Source organism: Pipistrellus kuhlii, unplaced genomic scaffold, assembly GCF_014108245.1.
Source record: "Pipistrellus kuhlii isolate mPipKuh1 unplaced genomic scaffold, mPipKuh1.p scaffold_m20_p_4, whole genome shotgun sequence".
Classification (NCBI taxonomy): Eukaryota; Metazoa; Chordata; class Mammalia; order Chiroptera; family Vespertilionidae; genus Pipistrellus; species Pipistrellus kuhlii.
In genome coordinates, this window is record NW_023425540.1 from 11,483,835 (window position 1) to 11,507,293 (window position 23,459).

Here is a 23,459-nt window from a genome sequence, read left to right on the forward strand (position 1 = left end):
GGCCATAATGGGAGCCATGACTTGAATATGTCTCCAGCCCAGCAACCACAAAGGCACCAGGGAAAGGTGGAAAAACCATTTTTGTAATGCCTGGGACATAAGCAGCACTGTTCAGGGACTCCAGAACGAATTGTAATGCAAAAGGCAGTGGGCCATTTTCCCACTCTGGGCCACAAATGGCCTCCTAGCACAGCCTCCTGGGGCTCAGGGCAGACACCTGTGAGGGCACTTTGCCCAGAGAGCAGCAGGTGAGACCATGACAACCAGCAGAGCAGTGCACACCGTGCCCAGGGGAGCAGTGGTGACCAGCAGGGGAACTGCAAAGCCTGTGACATGAACCGTGGAGGTTCATGCTAAGCCCAGTGTGTGAAATAGATAGATACACAAAGTAAACCAGGAACAGCAGCTCTAATCTCTAATGCAGACCTGCATCTCATGGGCAGGGCTGTGTGAGGGGCATAAATGTGCGACAAACACAGGGGCTCCTTGAATGATGTATGTAAGCATGCCTATGTGCATGTGTGCATGTTGGCATGTGTGAGTCTGCATGGCACAGGCATGCTTAGATATGTGTGTGTGTGTGTGCATACTTGTGTGTGCATGCTAGTGCTTTTGATTTTTCAGAGAGAGACAAATGGGAGGTAGTTGGTATTTTAAGTAGACTTTCCTTAACTTCAGTTTTTTTCCTCCCCATCTACGTGTAGGTAAACTTATTCTTCTACAGCCCACAGGTACCCTCAAAACTCTGGTGCAGGTGACTGCCCTCAACTTACCTTCTTCAACTCTCCTGCAGGTGTTCCCTCCCAAGGATTCAATAGTATTTGCATAAAACAGATAACAGCAAAATAAACTGGGTTATATATGACCCAGGTATCCCTAGCCTGGGTACTGACCCCAAAACTGAAAACATTTATTTATAAAGACATATGTACCCCTATGTTCATTGTAGCATTATTCATGGTATCCAAGACATGGTTACAACCTAAATGTCTTTCGGTGAATGATTGGATATAGATGTGATACATATATACAATGGAATATTACTCAGGCAAATAAATGAATGAAATATTGCCATTTGCAACAATCTCATGGATCTTAAGAGTATTATGCTAAGTGAAATAATTTAGACAGAAAAGGATAAGAACCATATGATTTCACTCATACATGGGATATAAAACAGAAAGCAACAAATGAAGAAACAAAACAAATCATAGACAACAGTATGGTGGTTACCAGAGGGGAGGATGGGGCACATAGAAGAGGGTGAAGAGGTGGAAGTAGGTAATAGAAGAAGATTAGTGCTTGGGTGGTGAACATACAATGCATTCTGCAGATAGAATTGTACACTTGAAACTTATATAATGTTATTAGCCAAAGTCACCCCAATATACTTAATTTTTTAAAGAAGAAATTAGTAAAGTAAAAAAATAAATAAATTGGGAATGGTTAGAGGGGAGACACAATGCCAAGAGTAGCTGTGGGCTGGAGGCCTTGCAAATTTCATGCCAGACAGACTTTTTGTGGCCTAATAATTTTTTATAAAGTAATTTGCATAGATATAGCTGTTTCCATAGCAACTGAAATAGTGTTATATTACATCACAGCCTTAATGGAAGCTTTAGCAAAGCTATGTAGACATGCCAAGGGATAAAACGACTTTTAATAAGACCCTGGTGTTTGAAGGTTCATCAGCAAACTGCAAAGTACTCCTTTCATTTCAAGAATTGTGGGGCTTATTTAAGCAGTGCTGTGGTTTGCTGCTGGGAGAGTTCTCATCCTGGGATTACATGATCATTTATTTCTTTTCAATCTCATTTTCATCAGGTTCAAGTTAAAAATACCTAGTCATGTCTGGCCAGAGTGGCTCAGTTGGTTGAGCACCATCCTGTGCGCCAAAGGTTGCCAGTTCAATTCCCAATCAAGGAACATATCTGGGTTGTGGCTTCGATCCCCGGTTGGGACACATACGGAAGGCAACTGATCAATGTTTCCTTTCTCTCTCCATCCTCCAGTCTCCCTCCTTCCCCTCTTCTAAGCATGTTCTTGAGTGAGGATTAAGCATGTTCTTGAGTATTATGCTAAGTGAAATAATTTAGACAGAACAGGATAAGAACCATATGATTTCACTCATACATGGGATATAAAACAGAAAGCAACAAATGAAGAAACAAAACAAACGAATTCACAGACATAGACATGGTTACCAGAGGGGAGGATGGGGCACATAGAAGAGAGTGAAGAGGGTGAAGTAGGTTCTGGAAGAAGACTGGAGCACAAATGTCCTCCCAGCACAGCCTCCTGGAGACTCAGGGCAGACACCTGTGAGGGCACTTTGCTCAGAGAGCAGCAGGTGAGACCATGACAACCAGCAGAGCAGAGCACGCCGTGCCCAGGGGAGCAGTGGTGACCAGCAGAGGAACTGCAAAGCCCTTGAGAGCACCGTGGAGGTTCATGCTAAGCCCAGTGTGTGAAACAGATACACAAAGTAAACCAGGAACAGCAGCTCTAATCTCTAATGCAGACCTGCGTCTGGCAGGCAGGTCAAAGATCCACTTAATACTCCCAACCTACAAAACATCAGCTTAGCCTAGCCTACCTTAAACGTGCTCAGAACACAATATCAAAAAAAAAAAAAAATACAGGCAAGAGAGCCCACCATGGAGCACCTGCTGTGTATCCTCATGAACATGAATAAAATGACACTGGCCTCATCATGCTCAATGTGAAGTTTAAAAATGACAATAAAACTTCACATCTGTGTTTACACACTCCAATAGCCAAGTTAATAGCCAGGGCTGTTTTGCAGAATATTATTAAATTGACAAACTGATTGAAAATCCTAAATGATCCGTGTTTATCGCATAACCACAACTGTGTGTTAAACACAAATTTCTACTTCCTGTTCATTTATTTCACAAGGCATTAGGAAGTCTCCTGAAAGTGGCATGGAAGGTTAAGTACGTTAACACCATCCTACCCATCAATGTCCTTAGCTCATGACACACCTGTCGCTGGGGATCAGTGTTCACATGGATCAGTAGGCGGCTTCGGGGACAAGAGCAAAGAGGAAGGCATCTCCGCTCACCTCTGTCTGGGAAAAGTAGCCCGAAGCGAGGCTCCACTGCCCAAGAAAAGCAACTGTGTTTTGTTTCTTCTCTCCTTTTCACTCTCTCTTTTCTTTCATTGCCCTAACCAAGCTCAGAACAAATATAAAATTAAACATCTACTCCATCCAGACTACGAAAGCACTTAAAAAACAAAGAACTAGGACAAAACAAAAACTGCTCCAGTTAATATCCAAGACCTCTTTGTATTCCTGAACTGCTTTTTGACCTTGGAATCCTTATTTCTCAGCCTTCCATTTCCAAGCACATTGCTGCCTCTGAGTCAATTTAGACAGAAATAATTTTGAATGAAGAATAAGAGGTGGAGGACAATGCTTCCTAATGTTAAAAATCTCATAACATAAAATATTATGGATGGAAGTCACCTTTTTACTACTGATAATTATGAATGTAAATATGGTTAAATGATAAATATTCACATGCTCACTGATTTATGATGGGGTTACATCTTGATAAATCCATCTTAAGTTGAAAATAATGTAAGTCAAAGATGCATTTAATACTCCTAACCTACAAAACATCAGCTTAGCCTAGCCTACCTTAAACGTGCTCAGAACACAATATCCAAAAGATACAGGCAAGAGAGCACACCATTGAGCACCTGCTGTGTACCCTTATGATCACGAGTCCTACTGTAGTGGAGACTCCCTGCTGCCCAGGGAGTACATAGGAGTATCTACCACATATCATTATACCAGAAAAGATCAAAATTTAAAATTCAAAGTATGGTTGCTTATAAATGCATATAGCTTTCACACCATCAAAGTGTCAAAAAATCCTAAGTTGAACTACTGTAATTTGGGGGCCATCCGTATCAGGAAACCACATCAGAGTGCCTGCTCATGTTTGCTCTTAATTAAGTAACTGCGGAGATAAGCTTTGGAAACTGTATTTGTGAACAAACAGGTTCGCCTCTTGAAAATGGGATTGAGTTAACAAATTAAAATACATTAAAAAAAATAATCAACATGCATGAAAGCCAAATGATATGTAGGGCAAGTGGCTCCTTTGGCTGATGTGGACCGTTATTTTAAGTTCTACATGTGTTTGTCCTGGGACTGCTGGGTGTGTAGTGCTGAAGGCCTTTATGCTCAAGTTTCCATATTTTAAAAACACTTACTTGAAAAAATTCCCATACTTTTAAGTTGGACAACTATTATTTACACATAAAATTAATTGTTGCTCACTACTGGAAATCAATGGTATATGCCAGTTTTTTCTTATCGAAAAGAACAATGCTGACACTGGAAGTACCTCTATCAATATCTTTTTAAAAAATATATATATTTTATTGATTTTGTTCAGAGAGGAAGGGAGAGAATTAGAAACATCGATGAGAGAGAATCATTGATCAGCTGCCTCTTGTCTCCCCCCTTACCCCCCCACCCCCACTGGGGATGTGCCCCCAACCAAGGTATATATGCCCTTGACCGGAATCGAACCCGGGACCCTTCAGTCCCCAAGCCGACGCTCTATCCATTGAGCCAAACCGGTTTCGGCTATCAATATCTTTTGAAGCAAATCAAGTTCTATAGAGAATTATAAAGTACCATCCTCACAATTTCCTTCCCCCAAGGCACTTTGGCTTCAAGAAGGGTATTTAGAGTAAAAGGCAAACATGGATGGAAAGAGAACAGAACTGCTTGAAGCATGCAGTGTTAGACTTTGATGCAAGAAAAGGTCAACACTCACAGAAGGGACCTATTTTGTGTGGGAGTATGTGTGCAAGTGTGCACATGCTCAGCCACGCTTGTATAAGAAGGACAAAGCAAATTTATTCCAATGATGGGAACAGAAATTCTATGAGGATGTATGGGGACTTTACCCCCTTGACTTTCTTCACTCATGTTTTATTCTCTGCTTTCATTACCTGAAAGCCAGACTCACGTTCATCTTTACACATGACTTTCTTCATTCAGTCTTTCTTGATCTCCATTGAGAATTCTCATTTTTCTTCCATGGTCTCCTGTCCCTTTCTCAGTGCTTGCTTTGCAGAACCGTTATCCATGCGTGTCCTCTCTCTCACTTGACTGACAATTCTTTGGGGACAGAGCTCAGGTTCACATCATTTATATATTTAGATCGTCCATTCTGCCTTTCACATAGTGTTGCTCAGATACAGAGTGCAGAACATAGGAAAGAAAGAAGATGAACAGAAAAGCCAACTGCTAAGCACTATGTCCTTATTTTCTGGACTTAGAGGTCTTCAGACTACAGGTCCCTGTGTCAAGAAATCATTTCAGGGAGATTCTTTCTCTGTGAATTCCTTTGGGAGGACACCTAGCTATTGGCATACAGCTGCTGTGATGGCAAATATACCATCATTCATGATGGACAGCTCATTGGAAGAGTCACTGAGTGAAGACAACAACGCTGGTTTCTCCCACCAGGTTGAGTTTCATGCTCAAAGGAAGGAAGTTTATTTTGCACATTTCATCAGTAAGAACAAATAAAAACATCTGTTGGAAAGGAAACCAGGTGTTGGGCAGGAGATGCAGACATTCTTTAATTCTCCTCTCTCCTCCAGGATCCAGTGGGGATTTCCATGTTTGTGTTCGTTAACACTAGTTAATGTAATTTTTGTGATAATTGTAGAGCAAATAGAACAAACTCTCAAACATAATTAGGGAAAAGTGTTTTTAATTAACTTGTAACTACTGAGTCACAAAGTAGAACTACAGATTGGTTATGCATTGTCAGACCTAACGAGCAAAATGCGCTGTGCATCTCCATCAGGCAAATAACAAAACAGAACAAAATGCCCTTGGCAATACTTTTCTTTAAACCTTTACAACATTTTGGCACACTCTGAACTTAATTGTAGGTAATCACAGGAACACTTCACATCGCCAGCACCAGTGATCATGGAGAGTAAAAATGAAGATGGCCTCAAACAACCTGATGACACCACATTTTATATGCTGGGTTGGGTGTACTGAGGTTCTGATGAAACCCCAAGAGGACTGTAAGGAAGTTGAGGACTATAATAGTTGCAAGCCCCACCCCAGTGAACTGTACCATTAATAACAGTTGCTTACTATTGGCTATCAGTTAGGGGGATTGTTGTAGGCAATTTCTGCCACATTTGTTAGAAGTCACTCCATTTTTTAGCTACTATCAGCAACAAATTATTTAGGCATCTCTCAAAACACATCCATGCCTCCTATCCCCTCACCACTCAGGTGCCTACCCTGGTTACAGTTGTCGTGAAGAAAGTCAAAAGTGATGTTCTTCAAACAAGGATGCTCATGAGAACTAAAAGAGGGCCTTGATAAAATGTAGATTCCCGGCATCAGGATTCGAGGCCCAGAACTCTGGGATTTGATTAGGGAGAATTGGAAAATCATTGTGTAAAGCAGACAGGCTAAGGAAACTGGTTTAGGGAATGTACCAAACAATAGCTGAAACACTGAGCACTTTTCCTTTAAATCTGCATTCAGAGCACCCAGCACAATGGCTGATAAAAGATGGGTGTTCATGAATGTTTATTTATCCCTTCTTAGGACATAAGAATGCAGAGAACACTTTGATTCTTTAGGTTAGGCACATTGAAGAACAATCTATATGTATAAAAGCCTAAGCCATGGAACAACTGGTTCAACCAGTTGCTATGATGTGCACTGACCACCAGAGGGCAAACTTTCAATGCAGAAACTGCCCCCATGTGGTCAGTGCACTCCTACAGTGGGAGCACTGTTCAGCTGACCAATGGGCACCAGATACGATTGTCAGTGCTACCGAGTAGTGGCAGGGGCTAAAACTGGCAGTCCAACATCCCCAGAGAGGTCCTGGATTGTGAGAGGGCACAGGCCAGGCTGAGGGATCCCACTCTGGGCTTCTAGTCCTATCTAATAAAAGAGCAATATGCAAATTGACTGTCACTCCAACACACAAGATGGCTGCCCCCAAGTGGTCAAAAATGGCTGGCCCCACATGGACACCAGATGGCCACCACAATGGCCAGCAGGGGAGGGCATTTGGGAGAGACCAGGCCTTCAAGGGTGGGCAACTGTGGGAATCTGGGCCTGCAGGGGAGAGCAGTTGGGAGCACACCAGGCCTGAAGGGGAGGGCAGTTAGGGGTCACCAGGCCTGCAGGGGAGGGCAGGTAGGGGCAATTAGGCTGGCAGGGGAGCAGTTAGGCATCAATCAAGCTAGCAGGGAGTGATTAGATGGTGATCAGGCTGGCAGGCAGAAGCAGTTAGGGGCAATCAGGAAGACAGGCAGGTGAGCCATCAGTCCTGGATTGTGAGAGGGATGTCTGACTGCCCATTTAGGCCCGATCCCTAAACAGGCAGTTGGACATCATTCAAGGGGTCCCATATTGGAGAGGGTACATGCATCCCCCCATGCACAAATTTCGCGCACCAGGCCTCTAGTAAGAATATAACACACAGGAAATAATGTGACATATCAGTTCTAGAAGCATCCACTGGTGTCCTACTCTCTGGCAGTTGTAGTCAAGAAGGCTTCAAGATTGATGTACACAGTCAACAAGTCTCTTTCCAGAATATTAGTATAAGCTAGCGTAAACTACAACTCCCTTAAAAATGTTTTATATCAAAATGTCTTGCTCATTGGAACACAAGTGCCACAATCTTGATCATTAATAAAAAAGCCACACCCTAGGGCAGTGGTCGGCAAACAGTGGCTCATGAGCCACATGTGGCTCTTTGGCCCCTTGAGTGTAGCTCTTCCTCAAAATACCACATATGGGCACGCACATACAGTGCAATTGAAACTTCGCCCATGTGCAGAAGTCGGTTTTCCACCAGGGTAAGTCTATTTTGAAGAAGTGGCGTTAGAACACTCAAGGGGCCAAAGAGCCACATGTGGCCCGAGAGCTGCAGTTTGCCAACCACTGCCCTAGAGAAGTGTGATCTGTGACTGGAAGGAGGCTAGCCTTCTGATGATGGGACAGAGACATTATCACCCTAGAACACTGACCTACATACTTTATTTATGGGAGAAAGAAAGAAACTCACATCTAAGTTAACACACCATTATTTAGGTCTTTAAGAGGAACTTCAATCTCATCACTTTCTAATCTCCTTAACCTGCTTCATTTGTTGTCATAGCACTTGCCATTCCCTGAAATTATAGATTTATTGTTAATTTGTTCTCTACACACAACTTCCAGGAAGGCAGGTCTGAGTTTTAAACATGAAACATTCCACAATGATTCTGCTAATGGATATTGAAATTACACTTCATATCTTCACATAGTTCACTTCTTTTTATTTAAGTTCATTGAAATCCAAGACCCCTCCCAACTGTGCCCTTTCTTTCTCACATTTTCCATCTGGTTCATTGAAGCACAGGCACCACCACTCTAGCAATTAGGAAGGGGTTTCTAGGATTGGTACCTGGGTATTCAGCTAGAAGGTACCTGGATATTCAACTCCTATATTCTAAGCACCTCAAACTCACTGCCACATACTAGACACTCAACTAAGATTTGTTTAATGAATGAACAGGTTAGACCTGTGGTGGGCAAACTGCAGCTCAAGAGCCACATGTGGCTCTTTGGTCCCTTGAGTGTGGCTATTCCACAAAATTCCATGGCTTGGGCGAATCTATTTTGAAGAAGTGGCATTAGAAGAAGTTTAAGTTTAAAAAATTTAAGAAATTTCAATTGTTGTACTGTTGATATTTAGCTCTGTTGACTAATGAGTTTGCCAACCACTGGGTTAGACACACAGCCTTCAGAGCTGTTTCAATCTCTAGGATTAAGAGTGGGGGTGGCCCTAGTTGGTTTGGCTTAGTGGATAGAGTGTAGGCCTACAGACTGAAGGGTCCCAGGTTCCATTCTGGCCAGGGGTACACGCCTGGGTTGTGGGCTCAATTCCCAGTAGGGGGTGTGCAGAAGGCAGCTGATTAAAGATTCTCTTTCATCATTGATGTTTCTATCTCTTTCTCCCTCTCCCTTCCTCTCTGAAATCAATAAAGAAATATATATATTTTTAAAAAGAGTGGGGCCCTAACCAGTTTGGCTCAGTTGATAGAGCATCAACCTGTGACTCAAGGGTCCCAGGTTTGATTCTGGTCAAGGGCATGTACCTTGGTTGTGGGCACATACCCAGTAGGGAGTGTGCAAGAGGCAGCTAGCTGATCGATGTTTCTAACTGTCTATCTCTCTGCCTTCCTTTCAGTAAAAAAATCAATAAAATATATATTTAAAAAAAGAGTGGGGGTGGACAGGAACTAATTATATAAATTTCTTAATTTGATTAGACTCTGCCAGGTTGGAGAGAAAATTAGAAATCAGATCTACTGCTGGGGATTGTTGGGTTTTGCTCTCTGCATTTGGCATAACTGGGCTATCTGCTATAAAAAGATAACCCCAACACAGACATCTCTATAAAGTGTGAAATGCATAGCTGGTTATAAGATGAACAGGGGCCAAGAAGCAGACCAAACACAAACAATTCTCTTTCCACCCCTCCAGGGATCCATTAGAATTAACAGCACTTGGCTGCTGGGGAATGATTCTTCCCCAGGCCTGCTGTTTCCTCCTGTGAATGAAGCATAATTAATGTAATACAGGCCTCTTCTACCCCTTCCCTCATTCTTCCCCTGGGAGATAGAGGGACTTACCCAAGTCATTTGCGGGCATGCGTGGCTTGGCTCAACTCTGTCTTTGCTCCTCGTGGGAATGAGTGGCCCCCAGGAAAACCAGTTCTCCTGATCTCCATTGGATGTGTCCTGGGGGTTGCCCTAATCCAACTGCGCACCTGTGCATTGGTCAATACCTCTGCCTAATTCTTGACAAACGGGCCTAGAAACTGGTCTCCAACAGTACTAGTAATTACTGGAACAGGTTAATAATGTGGCTTCCATTTTCATTTTGTTCAGAACTAAGCTATGGAAGAGAGGGTGCAATAGAGGGTTCTATAAACTATGGTCTGGGGGCCAGCCATCTGCTTTTATACAAAAAGTTTTATTGAAACATAGCCATGCCCATTTGTCTACATATTATCTACTGCTGTTTTCACCCAGTATTGGTAGAACTGAGTTGTAACAGAGATCCTGTGGCCAGCAAGCTAAAATAGTTACCATCTGAATCAAAACAGGAAAATTTGCCAACTCCTGAGCTGGAATCCTGAGGGGTGTTAGAAATGCATGATGCCACTAGAGCAATGTTTCCAGGTAGGAGAGCAAAGGGAAAGTGAAGTGCAGGCAGGACTCTAGTCCAGCAAACTGCTATCCCTACATACATTCAAAAGCAGAGTGTCTACCTGAGGAAGAGGGCTCAACAGGTAGAAACTCAACTGAGCCTCTGGAAAATTACAGGGGACGAACAGAGGGAAATGAGCCACAGAAACATATCCCTTCACAGCAATGAAAGGCGGGGACTGGAAGATGAGGACCTCAGAGCCTGAGCACAAACAAGCACAGGTTTCTGTAAAATCAAGAGCAGCCTCCGATCGGGACTGATGAGGTGATTCTGCAGCCTTTATAGGGACAGGTGATCGCAAGACTTCATAGTACAAAGCAGAGAAATAGCTGTTGTAACACAGGACGGAGGGATGCCTGTTAACAAGCAATAGTGGAAGTCCTGTCACACACTCCCTGCAGCAAAGAGGGTGCCAGCCTCTAAATGTTGCAAGATGACAACCGTGTTTATAATTCCATTTTCCTAAAGAATAGACAATATGCATGGATGGATTCATATTCTCTGTACCCGGTGAATGCAAAATGCATAACCATTTGCTGGGACTCTTTCTCCTGGTTCAGTTAAGTTCACAGATTGTAAACTCTGGAAGCCAGGCACCATCAGACTGGCCTCACCTGACTGACTAAATACAAGGAGATCTCCATTTACTCATCTTCCCTCTGAAACTGTGGATGACAGAATAATGGGCCTCAAATGTGTCCCCGTCCTAATCTCCAGAACCTGTCAATATGTTACCTTATAGAGCAAAAGGGACTGTGAAAATGTAGTTTAAGGATAGGGGGATGGGGAGATTATCCTGGAAATTATTTCTGATTTTCCAGGTGGGCCCGATCTAATCCCCTGGCTCCTTAAAAGCAGAGAACCCTTCCTTTCAGCAGTCCAAGGGAAATGTGCCCATGGAAGATTTATCAGAGACACAAGGTTGCTGCTTGGAGGACAGTGAAGGTGGGTCACTAGTCAAGAAACGTGGGCAGCCTCCAGAAACTGAAAAAGGCAAGAACTATCCCCTAAAGTCCCCAGAAAGAAGCACAACTCTGTTGGAATTTTGATTTTAGCCCAGTGAGACTTGTGTTGGACTTCTAAACTCCAAAACTGGGGGGAAATGAATTTGCATTTATTAAGCTGCTAACTGTGTGGAGCAATGGGTAACCAATGCAGATGTAGCTGAGGGGCTGCCATGGCCTCAGCTAGAACTGGTTTCTGGGTGTATCTGTGACTAGGGTAACTATTCTTAGAGTTTGGATTGGCTTCTTTTCTGAAGGTGATGGTCATGGGCCAGGATTCATGAACACCCTTGAACAGTGAGGTAAGTGGGAGTTGACACGGAAATCATGCAGCATTTGAGGTCCTGAAACTATGGCACCAACTCCAGTGTGAGGCAACCCCACTTTCTAAAGAAATCAGACCTCAAAGAGGCGCAGAGAATCCTTCTGGTAAAGACTGTGCAGAATAAAGTTGGGAAAATGACTTTTCCACTTTAACTTAAAATTTCTGGACTTTGAACTTAAACACAATGGTGAAGAGATATTGATTTTTAGACTTTAATTCCTTTGAACTTTAATGTCTTTGGGCTTCAACATAAAAGTGGATTTGGACTTTGATTTTTAATTCCTCCTTAGAAATTTGGCATTTGGTGGGGTTTATGTTAAAATTCAGAGCTTTTCTCTACATTGCTGGTGTTTCATTACTAGTTGTCTCTAGTCATTTGTATCTTTACAATGCTGTTTAAACCTATTACAGAATCTCTGATATGCTATGTTAGACATTTGAGATAAGAGATATATTTGAGTTTTAAATTTTAAATCTTGGGAGCACATTGATCCTGGACTTGATTTAAATGAATTGCTATTTTGGCCCACTTCAGCACCTCTTGGTGTAATAAATAACATGCCCACCAGGACTCCAGGTCATCACCAAAAGCCTCAGGAAGACGAAGGAAAGGCTATCTTGACAAATGCTTAGCTCTTGCTTTGGAGATATGAGCCAGGCCTCTGGGCAATCATAGCAAATAGTATAAGATGTTAGTGGGAAAAATAATTCTCTGTTCCAATGTCTTCTTCCATGAAAGGTATTTAATTAACATTAAACCCAGGACTCCGTTTGAAATTGTAAGCTTATACTTGACTAACAGACTTAAAGCAATGCTTCCAACGTGGCTTCTATCAGCAACAGAGGTAGTATGTAGTATTATTTACACTTTGTCTTATCAAACTGTTCAGAACTCATGCAGGGAATATATTCTTTATTAGGGACATAATGGAATAAAGAAGACAATGGAAGGAGTAATTCAGCAGATGAGAAATTTCATCACATTTCTGCATGATACAAAAACAGAGGGAGGTGTGTTGGTAGGTAAAACTGAGGGGAGGCCAATATGGTCCAGGATATGCAGAAAGGGGCCTCTTTTTTGATGACCCAGTGATGGCTGGCTGTCCTGGAGGACAGGAAAGACTCATGCTCAGAGAAGACGGGCATGAGTATGTATAAATGAGAAGGGAAGCAATGGAAGGGTGACTGATTTGAAGCAAACAATGTCCCACCTTCTCATTCTCTACTCCTACCTAGGTGTCAAGAACACTTAGCTGCCAGAAAGTTACTGACTCCTCCCTCCGCCACACAAATAAACAACCCAGAAGAATATTTCCTAAGAGGGTGAATGCACTGAGAGAGAAGTAAGAAGCTATTGCAGATATCTGAACATTAGAGAAAAGTCTTCCTCATTCAGATACTTCAAGGGCTCTCTAGCACACAAGCTCACTCCTACCTGCTCAGAGTTAACAAGCTTTGTCGTGTGCACAAAGCTCAAACACTCTATTTCTCTTGTCTTAAAAATGAGGAGAGAACTGAGGGTCTCTACAGCTTTAAAGGAAACTTGCAAAAATGAGGAAGACTCCTATAAAGACAAATAGAAAAAAATGACACCAGAAAAAGAAAAAATTGAGATGATTCATGATAAAGAGAAAAACAAATCTCAGTTCTAAATAACATCCTTAGAGAAATTCAAGAATAGTTTATATTCATAAAATAAGAACAGAGGTTATTAAAAATAGCATAGCATTTTAGAAGTATAGAAATGATGATGATATCTCCCTAAATCCTGCTCTCCCAGAGTCCCTCATAGATAAATTTAGGACAATGTTGGATACTTGAAAAAATCTCTCAGAATGTATGATAAGAAGGCAGAAAGCTCCAATATACCTCTGTTGCTGAGAGGAAAAGTCCATGAGGTTCAAAATCTAACACAATAATTCCAGAGAGAACACAAAAGTGGACAAATTTTTAACAAAATAACAAGACAATTTTCTGACACTTAAGGTTATAACTCTTAGTATCTGATACCAATGATTTTTTAAAAGGCACAAACCTAGATTTAGCATCACAGGCTTTTTATAGTATCAAGACTATAATTAAAATATAGAACATATTCACTAGAAAAATAAATGTCTATGCACCCATATAAAATATCAGTCATGTGTGAAGATGCAATAAGGACATTTTCACAATTTTATCTTCTAAGCACCTTTTTAAAGAAACTTATAAGAGAGTAAACCAAGAAAGAGGAAGGTATGGAATCTAAGAGACAGAAGTTCCAAACCAGGAGAGCTATGCAGCAAGTCTAGAGAGCAATCACCCAAATCTGCCCCAAACAGAGGATTCTGGTAGTGAGAATCTTTGGAATTGATGATGATTGAAATTATGGACAAAGTTGATTTGATGGAGGATCCTTCCAGACATGATGCCAGAAATGTACTCCTTTGACAAGCATCATACTGGATCCATGGTGGTGGGGGAAATGTGACTGTTAGGCCCCACATATGCAAAGGCTGGTCTCTGGCTTTCAAGTCCTTGAATCAAGCTACAGAAAATCTTGGAAGATTGACTATGGTAACAGAAGAGATGGCAAATGCAGTCAACCCTGACAACATAAAAGTCAAGCATAATGACAGAGGTTGTGAATATGAAAGGCGAAAACACGGGAGAACTAACACCCTTAACTTACAAAATGAGTGATAAGAGAAGAAGTCTGAGTTAGATGAAAAAATTGGAGACTTATCTTTAAGGTTACTGATTAAATATGCAAAAGGACCAATAATGGTCATACCATTTTGGTAAGAAGAAAACATAAATGATGAAAATGAAAAAAAATTCTCCTCTAGCATAATTGAAAATCAATATGAAAAGCCCATCTAATTGATGTAGAGTAAAATACACGTATTATTTAAATACATGAAATAACCACGAGAAAATGAAAACACACACACACACACACACACACACACACACAACAAAAAACCCACAAAGGAAAACAAAGCAAATCTAAGCCAAATGCCTCTAAAGTTTATAGGAAGACAGATGAGGCAGGGGACTGCTGTTTTCATTATAAGCATTTTCAAATTCTTTTATTTTTTGATCAAATATATCTATTACTTTGATTGAAAAAAGTAAAAGAAGGTGATGTTTTTAATTATCACCTTTGCTGCTTCCAATCCTTCATAAGTAGTTGCTTTAAGAAGATGAATTATGAAATCAGGCCAATAGGGACCCATTTATTTTAAACAGTGATACTATTAAACCGTCATGGTTTTACATTTGCCTGACCAGTGAATGTGTTTGCTCACTTCTGGAAAAAAGAGAATGAGCAGTCTGGATACAGGTCTGTATTAGTTGCCTACAGCTGTCATAACAAAGTACCATGACTAAATGACTTAAACAGGAACTTGATTGTCTCACAGTTCTGGAGGCTACAAGTCCAAAATCAGGATGTTACCTGGGTTGGTTTCTTTTGAGGGCTGTGAGGAGAATCTGTTCTATGCATCTCTCTGAGCTTCTGATGGCTTTCGGAAAATAGTTGGTGTTCTTTGCCATGTAGAAGCATCACCGTAATTTCTGCCTTCATCTTCACAATGCATTATCCCTGTATGTATCTGTGTTAAAATTTCCCCTTTTCATAAGGACACCAGCCTTATCTGATTAAGGGTTCACTCTCCTCTAGTATGCTAACATAATTGAGGGACTATGGGTTAGCACTTCAACCTATGAATTTTGGGAGAACATAGTTCAACTTATAGCAGAACCCTTTGGAGACTAAGCAACTGACCTAAAACTACTAAGTGAAGTAGGTAAAGTGAGCTCTGTCTCTTTAATTAAAGGAAAGACTATTCAGGTCTGCAAAGCATAAGATCAAAGAATACACTCCACTCGAAGAAGTAGAAATCATAAGGACTCTTGCTTTCAACTAAAATAAAACTTATTTATTAAGTTTTATGGTTCAATAAAAGCTGTCTTATTATGATTTGTAAAGCACTCTGAAATCTTTAGTTGGGCATTTCAAAATTTAGGTTGATTATTTCCATATTTACAGAGAGAAAAATTATATTAGTCAAGCCCAAAGGACATGCAGCATTTCTAATCAAAGTTTATTTGCTTTGGCGCATTTGAAGTAATGGCTAGCATATAATGGCTTCAACTGGATTTAATAAAATTCTGATCATCATCTCACAGCAATTATGGCATAGGAAGAAAGTTATTTATTGCAAGGCCTAACAGGCACTATTTATTCTACTGTGAACAGATATGGCAGTGCAAACAGGCAGCTGTTTTTTTTTAAAGCATGCATGTTTGTGTTGAATGTAAATATATGTAAATACTTCCAGTTTAATATTTTATTATTGTTCAAACAGTTTGTCAAAGAATACTCAGTAAATAATTTAAAGCCATGCAGATCATTCCTTTCTTTGAGTCTTTTATTGCTTATAATTTGGTACTCTAGATTCCTCTATATATAGAAACTAGATCTAATCTAAAATCTGGTTTATAAACATGCTTGATTTAAAAACAAAACACTAAACTTGTTCTTTTGAATATTTGTTTACAAAATACCCATTTGTAAATATCCAGAAAGAAATTCAAAGCTCATTATCCCCCTATGTTTTCAGCACATTTGTTTTCATGCACTTGCTTATACGCAGTGTGTCCTAATGGGCCTCCTGGAATATCCTCAGTACTTACTCCTTGCTGAACTCTGTATTAGTTCCACTGGAGAATTACAAAGGAAGTACTATTTGTTACTTTTAAATCATTGCTTTTTAAATTTTTTTATATACATATATAACCTAATTCCCAAGAGGATTTGGGGAGGAGGGGAAGCTTGTGACAACAGAAACAAAGAAAGCCTCTTTACTCTTACTCTCTACTCTACCCTCCAGAGCCATCGACTCCCTTGCTGCTCACCTAGTTAAGTTTCCAAAATGTGAACATGTTTGTCAAGGACTTCCTAATATTTAGCTGCCAGGAACATATGGTTCGACAATTCAGAACAGGGGCCCACCCATCACAGTGGGCACTGGTGTTAGTTATCAGCATGCCGGTGTGGGTGTGGTCAACTAACGCCAACCCTGCCTATGCAGAAGTCTAAAGCTTAGCACACACCTGACCCTGTAGAAATGCAAAAGCATTTGAGAAAAGACAACTAAGGATGACCTTGAGGTTAAATACTAGGTTTGACTGTACTAAAATTCTGGATTCCCCCAGCTCTGTGGGAGCCCACTGATTCCATGCTCTTATATTTGGCAGATGACCACAGGCTGGTGCAGAAAATGAACATGACTCTCTAAGGCCCTTTGAGGTGTATTCGTTTGTCTCATTTTACCTCTTGCATCAGGCAGTGGAATCAGCTTTGGCTAGATGTGCAACACCATGCTGTGACTAAGCAGAAGTCAGCAGAGCCCTGCGAGTTTCCAGAAGCCCTCAGATTTCTGCCAGTGTGGATATTTTGAAGGCTTGGTCATGACTTGGTTACTTAAAGCCATTTGTCTCACAATGGAATATTCTTATAGATGCTCATTTCTGATTTCTATTTCTAGAGTGACAGCTTGACCAAAGGCTTGTTGTTTTTCCATAGGATCCATCATGGCAAAGAGACATGGCAATAATCTTTAAGAGTGTAAATTTAAGAAAAGATGCTGACACTGGGAGTCTTGAACCAAGATTGTAAAATTATTTATAACTCTGGCTTGAGTAATGTACTTCCTTAAATAGACAAATTCACACAGACTTCATCAGCATAACTACAAGAAAATTTTAGAGCCAAGTCAGAGGTCAGCGGAATCCTGGGTAATGAAAACATCCACTTTTGAGAGCCAACCTTGCAAACCACTGGCAAAATATTTACTTGAATGGGAAAGGTTGATGGACCCAAACAAATATCACCCAGATCAGCCATGTGTATAATCAAGAAGAGCAATCTGAAATTCCATGTTGAGGACACCAATGTTGTTAGCACTCCAACAAGTAAAAGTGCATACTTTAAAAGTGAGGGATGATAGCGAATGGCTGATGTTTACTGTATCCACATGTATCCCAAGAAAGGCATATACAAAGTGCTTTACATGTTCTCATTCATTAATCCTGATGGCTCCTAAGAGGTGTTTCTGACAGTTTTCTCTATTTTACAAAACTCAAACGTTCTACGTTTATGGAAAGGCTTTCTCTCATGTTCACAACCGAAAAGTTCCTTAATATTTAATCCCATATAACCTTAGGACATTGTAGGCATAAATATTTTATAACTGAAATAAACTGTTGAATACAATCAATTCTCTGTTGTTAACCACAGTATAAACCAGAATATATACATTCTTAGCAATAACTCAGATACCAGGCTCTTTAATCATTATCATTTTTTTTCAAACTATAAGATAGCATTTATTTACAAAATCAGAGGTAGAAAAAGTAATTCATAGAATAAATGGGCTTAGGAAACAAGTTATAGAGATAAAGGAAGGGCCCTTGGAGCTTGAGTGAAGAATACAATAGTCCCTTTAATCATTATTCATACCATTCTAATGATGACCTGTGGGTACTAAGTCAAATGACAAAGACTGAAATATAGTCACAGAATTTTAGTGAGGGTTATGTTTATGGATTATAATTATTGAATTGGATCAATCTCTGTGTGTTACATTGAATATGCTCTTAAGTCATTTGTTTCATCATTTGCCAACATCTACTTGAACTGCCTATGGCTGTTAGCCCTCGGAGAGGTCTAGACTCTCCACATTTGCTAGTATGCTGGAGAATGGAGATTGATCTTGAGAGACAGTCATGCTATCAATAAGGATTCTAACCTGTGACCAGCTCCCGGATCTCCAGGTCGGTGGTCTTTCGGAGTAACCTCACCAGCGCTGGGATGCCACCACAGTTTTTCAGAGCAATTTTGTTGTCATCGTTGGCCTTCCCATACACCAAGTTTCTCAAGGCTCCACAGGCACTACGGTGGACTTCTGTCATCCGATGATCCAACAGGTCCACCAGAAGCTGGATGCCTCCTTGTCTCCGTATCTGAGAGAGCAAAGAACACACCTTGTGCCTTAGAGAGGAAGCTTTCGGTTCTTAAATCAAAACGGTTTTCTCATATGGAGTAGCTGCTACAATTAATTGCACTGAACTGCATTAAGGTGCAGAAACAAAAAAAGAAAGCAAATGTGTGCTCTCATTAGATTTTATTGCATTTACTTGCTTTAATATCCTACTGATAAACATTCAAATGCATTTCCTTTCAGGCTACAGAATTTTGAAAAGGAGATTTTAACTTTCTTATGGATTTCAGACCCATCTCTATGCAAAAATATGCCCACCTACTAAGTACTCATGGCATGAGGCAGATGGAGGACTAAGAGTGCTTCTCACTCCTAAGACTGATCACATTTAACCACTGTCTTAAAGGGCTACAGAACTGATGTACAAAATGATAAATTTATTCTTAATAGGAAAATGCTCCCAATATTTCAAAGGAACCAGAAACTAAATAAGAAGCCAGAACATTTCATATAAGATGTTCATTTGAGAAGACCTGGAAAATAAAAGTCACTCGCCATGAGAGCTAGTCAGAACACTAAGACCTAGTGCTTAGCATAGGTATTTGATTAACAGCAACAACAAAATCAATTTTGGTGTTCTTTTTACCCAAAGAAAATTTTGATTTTTTGGTAAAAACAAACATTGCAATATGTTTATAGATTGTGTTACCCTTTAATTTTTAGACCAATTAAAAAATTTAAAGCAAAATACTGGCTAGTTAACATACAGACTGCTTTGTACAAAGACATACTTGGATATTTCTGAATTTACATGAAAAAAATAACATGATCATGATCCATTCAGTAATATTGTTTTCTTTCTTTAATTTTAATATCCCTCAGGAATTGAAGAATTATAATTTGGCATGATAGAGTATAATATGGCACCTTTCTTCCTTAGTTTTCTTATTATAGAAAATCCATTCATCCCGCTTATGTGCTGGGGCACGTGGCTCAATGCTCCAACTCTTTCAAAGACACTCAAATCCCACTTTCTCTATGAAGCTACTCCAACCACAGTATTTAACATTGCAATCTGAACCATGGCCCCGACCCCAATCCAGCATTCTTGTTTTAATTTAACCTGTCACAGAATTCTTTACAGCACTTGTCATGTTTTCACTTCATTGTTATGGTTATTATTATTGTCTGTCTTCTGCTAGAAGTATGTTCTTGGAAGGCAAGTCTGTTTCATTCACTGATAAACTCTATCCCTATCCCCAGTGCAAGGCCAGGCACAGAGTAGATTTTCAATAAATAAAGAATTAGGAGGGAGAGTATATTACTTGTTACAGTAGTGTTTCTCAGATTAGCTGACACTCAGCTTTTCAAAACCCAGTAATATCCCTCTTCAAAGGAAATAAAAGGCCAGACCCTCTGTGACCAGGTCAGAATATCTCTGCGGACTACAGCAGACCTTCCTATACCAGCTTACAAATAAAATGATATACGATGGGCCATCTGATGATTCAGAATATGCCCGTAGGAATTATTTTCATCCATCAAAAAATAAAAACACAAAAAAAGTTGTAATACTTAGAACTCACAGACTGTATATCTATGGAAAACATGAATGTGTTTACTTCCAGTAAGAAGAGAACAAGGAAAGGAAGAGGAAGGACCTGGTTGTTAAGGGAATTAATTTCCCAGAGGTGCCTGCACAGTCTATAGTGATGACAGCACCCAGGGAAGATAACTAAAGGGCCTACTGGGTTAATTTTAAACAGAAAAGATCAAAAAACAACTTTTCCCCAATTTACAGTTTTATTAAGGACCTGTTTGGCACCTATCCAAGGGAGATGAAAGTTTTTACCACTGTATACATGTGTCTTTGACATACAGCTGGGCAATAGCATCAATTATAATACGTCAGAAGGGATATTCCACTTTTACAAAAAAGTTAAGCTATAAATGTCATTTTCTCTATGTGTGTATTTGCATGTGTGTGCTTTACTTAAACATTCTCTGGATTTAGCTATCTTAATAATGATGAAACCATGAAAAAGAGGCAATAAAACCATTCTCACAGTTAACCAATTGATTATATTGTATATTGAAAGCAGATGGTATAGTAAATCTATTTTATCTATAGATTAGCTATATTATTTATTATAGTTAATATTCTTAACTTATGATAATATATTCTCATTAATACAATGTAATGAATCAAGCTATTAAAATATTATTGCAAAGCACTAAAGGGAAAATGAATTCAAAACAAATGCAATATCAATTCTTAACGGCATAATGAGAACACAATGTATTCAGTGTGACCCTAATTAATGCCATATATCCAAATTTATTGCAATATCTTAAATTCTATTTTATTCTATTTAGAGAAACACAAATAAGACAATAAACTTTTCTTTATGATATATATATATATTTTTTTTTTGGAGGGGAGTTGTCACCAGATCATCAATATTAAAAACTTTTGTTTTCTTGGGGTTGGATTTATCTAAGAATGTGGTAATCCTACTTTAGTTTTTCTGAGGCCAAACAGTAATCCAAGCTGATATTTAAACATTCACGGATGTGAAATGTGATGTTGGGTCCTAGGTTCTTCCTCCTCCTGCTGCCACCTCCCCTCTCCCAGAAGGACCAGAGGGTAGCCAAGAGGCAGACTTCTAATTCTCTTACGGGTCTTTATACTTACAGGGATTCTGGGTGGCTGTGGAGGAATCCGATGCTGCACTCTTCCTTTCCCCTCTGCTTTTCTCCTGGATCCTCCCTCCCTTTGACTTTTTCTCACACCCATTCTTCTAATTTCTTCTTACATCCAACTTTAAACACTTATAAAATGCTAAACCTATTTTAAACATTAATAAGGAATAGCTTCTCTTTGAAAAATTATTAGGGAAAATTCTAGTCTTTGAAATGGCAACTTTACTCCCTCTCTCACTAAATGGCAAACAATCTCCATCCCATTTATCCTTTCCATTGATCACTCCCTTTGTTTTAGCCAGTTTTCTCCCTTACTCCCCTAAGTATCATCATGCACAATCCTTCCAATCAAATCTTAAATAATTCTGTTTAATATTAGTAAAATAAATCAATAAAATGCTATATATCTAATATATGTAAAATATCAATATAACAAAATAAAATGCACGAGATAGTAAATTATTATTTACCAATCAATGGAAAAAATGGTACAGCTGTTTTTCACCTGTAGTTTCCTTCTCTCTGACCCTCCTTTTTACTATCTTTAAATAGACCTAGTTTTTTTAGACCAGCTTTGTGTTCACAGTGAAACTGAGCAAAAAGTAGAGTTCTTAAACATATACTCATGCATGCACAGGCTTCCCTATTATCAATATCCCTCACCAGAGCGCTACATTTGTTCTAACTGAAGAATCTGCACTGAGACATCATTATCACCCAAGTTCATAATCTAAATTAGGGTTCACTCTTGGTGTTGCACATTCTAGGGGGTCTTGACAAATGTTTAATCTCATGTATCCATCATTAGAGTATCATACAGAATAATTTCACGACATGCTCTGTGCTCTGCCTTGTTCACCCCTCTCACTCTCCTCCTGATTTTTTTATTGTCTCTATGGTTTTGCCTTTTCCAGAATGTATTATAGTTGAAGTCATAAAGTATCATAAAGAATGTAGCCTTTACAGATTGGCTTCTTTCACTTAGTGGTATGCATTTAATATTTTGATAGATAGCTCACTTTCTTTTTAATACTGAGTTATATAGTAGTGAATTATATTCATAATCTGGATGTAGCACAGCTTATTTATCTTTTTTTTAAAAAAAATTAATCCCCGCTTAAGACTACTTTTCCATTGATTTTTAGAGAGAGTTGAAGAGAAGGAAAGACAGAGAAAAACATTAATGAGAGACACATATTGATTGGTTGTCTCCCACATGCCCCCACCCCCCCCTCCAGGGCTGGAGAGAAGCTTGCAACAGAGGTCTGTGTGCTTGACCAGAATTGAAACTGGGACCCTTTGGTCCACACTATGCTCAATCCACTAAGCCAAACTGGCTAGGGCTAGTACAGTTTATTTATCCACTCACTGATTAAAAAACATCTTGGTTGCTTCCAAGTTGCACAATCCTATATAATAAAAGGCAAATATGCAAATAGGTCAAGTGTCAGAACAATCAGAACAACTGAGCAACCAGTTGTTTGATGTGCGCTGACCACCAGGGATGTGCGCAGAACATGGTAGGCACTGGTTACAGTGGGTGGTGAAGCAGATGAGCAGGGGCACCAGACCAAGGTGTTGCACCCTAGTGGGAGAGGCCAGGCGGGGGCCAGAGGATGACCCAAGACTTGTCCTCATGCCTACTGAAGCCTCAGGGCCCAGAGTTCCTTTTAAGGTGCACAAATTTGTGCACTGGGTACATAGTTATAAATAAAGCTGCTAGAAATATTCATACACATGTATTTGTGTAGACCAAAGTTTTCAACTTTGAGTAAAGACCAAGCACAATTGCTGGATTGTGCAGTAAGGACATATATAGTTCTATAAGAAACTGCCAAACTGTTTTTCAAAGTGGCTGTACCATTTTATATTCCCAGCAGCAATGCATGATAGTTATTGTTGCTCCACATCCTCGCCAGCAATTGATTTTGTCAGTGTTTGGGGTTTTGGCCATTCTTGTAGGTTGCAGTGATAGCTCATTGCAGTTTCTCCTCCTCCTCCTCCTCCTCCCCCTCCCCCTCCCCCCTCCCCCTCCTCCTCCGGCCATTCTGGTAGGTTGCAGTGATAGCTCATTGCAGTTTCTTCTCCTCCTCCTCCTCCTCCTCCTCCTCCTCCTCCTCCTCCTCCTCCTCCTCCTC

The 23,459-nt window shown here is 40.0% G+C and overlaps 1 protein-coding gene across 7 annotated transcripts in view; it reads right to left on the reverse strand.

Moving 5' to 3' along the window:
* Positions 1-23,459, reverse strand: part of CTNND2 (catenin delta 2) — a 716,413-nt gene that overhangs the window by 161,184 nt on the left and 531,770 nt on the right. For all 7 annotated transcript variants that reach the window (XM_036410294.2, XM_036410290.2, XM_036410291.2 and 4 more), the window contains one exon: positions 18,427-18,640. In XM_036410294.2, the coding sequence (XP_036266187.1) occupies positions 18,427-18,640 (214 nt within the window). The remainder of the gene's footprint in view (positions 1-18,426; positions 18,641-23,459) is intronic.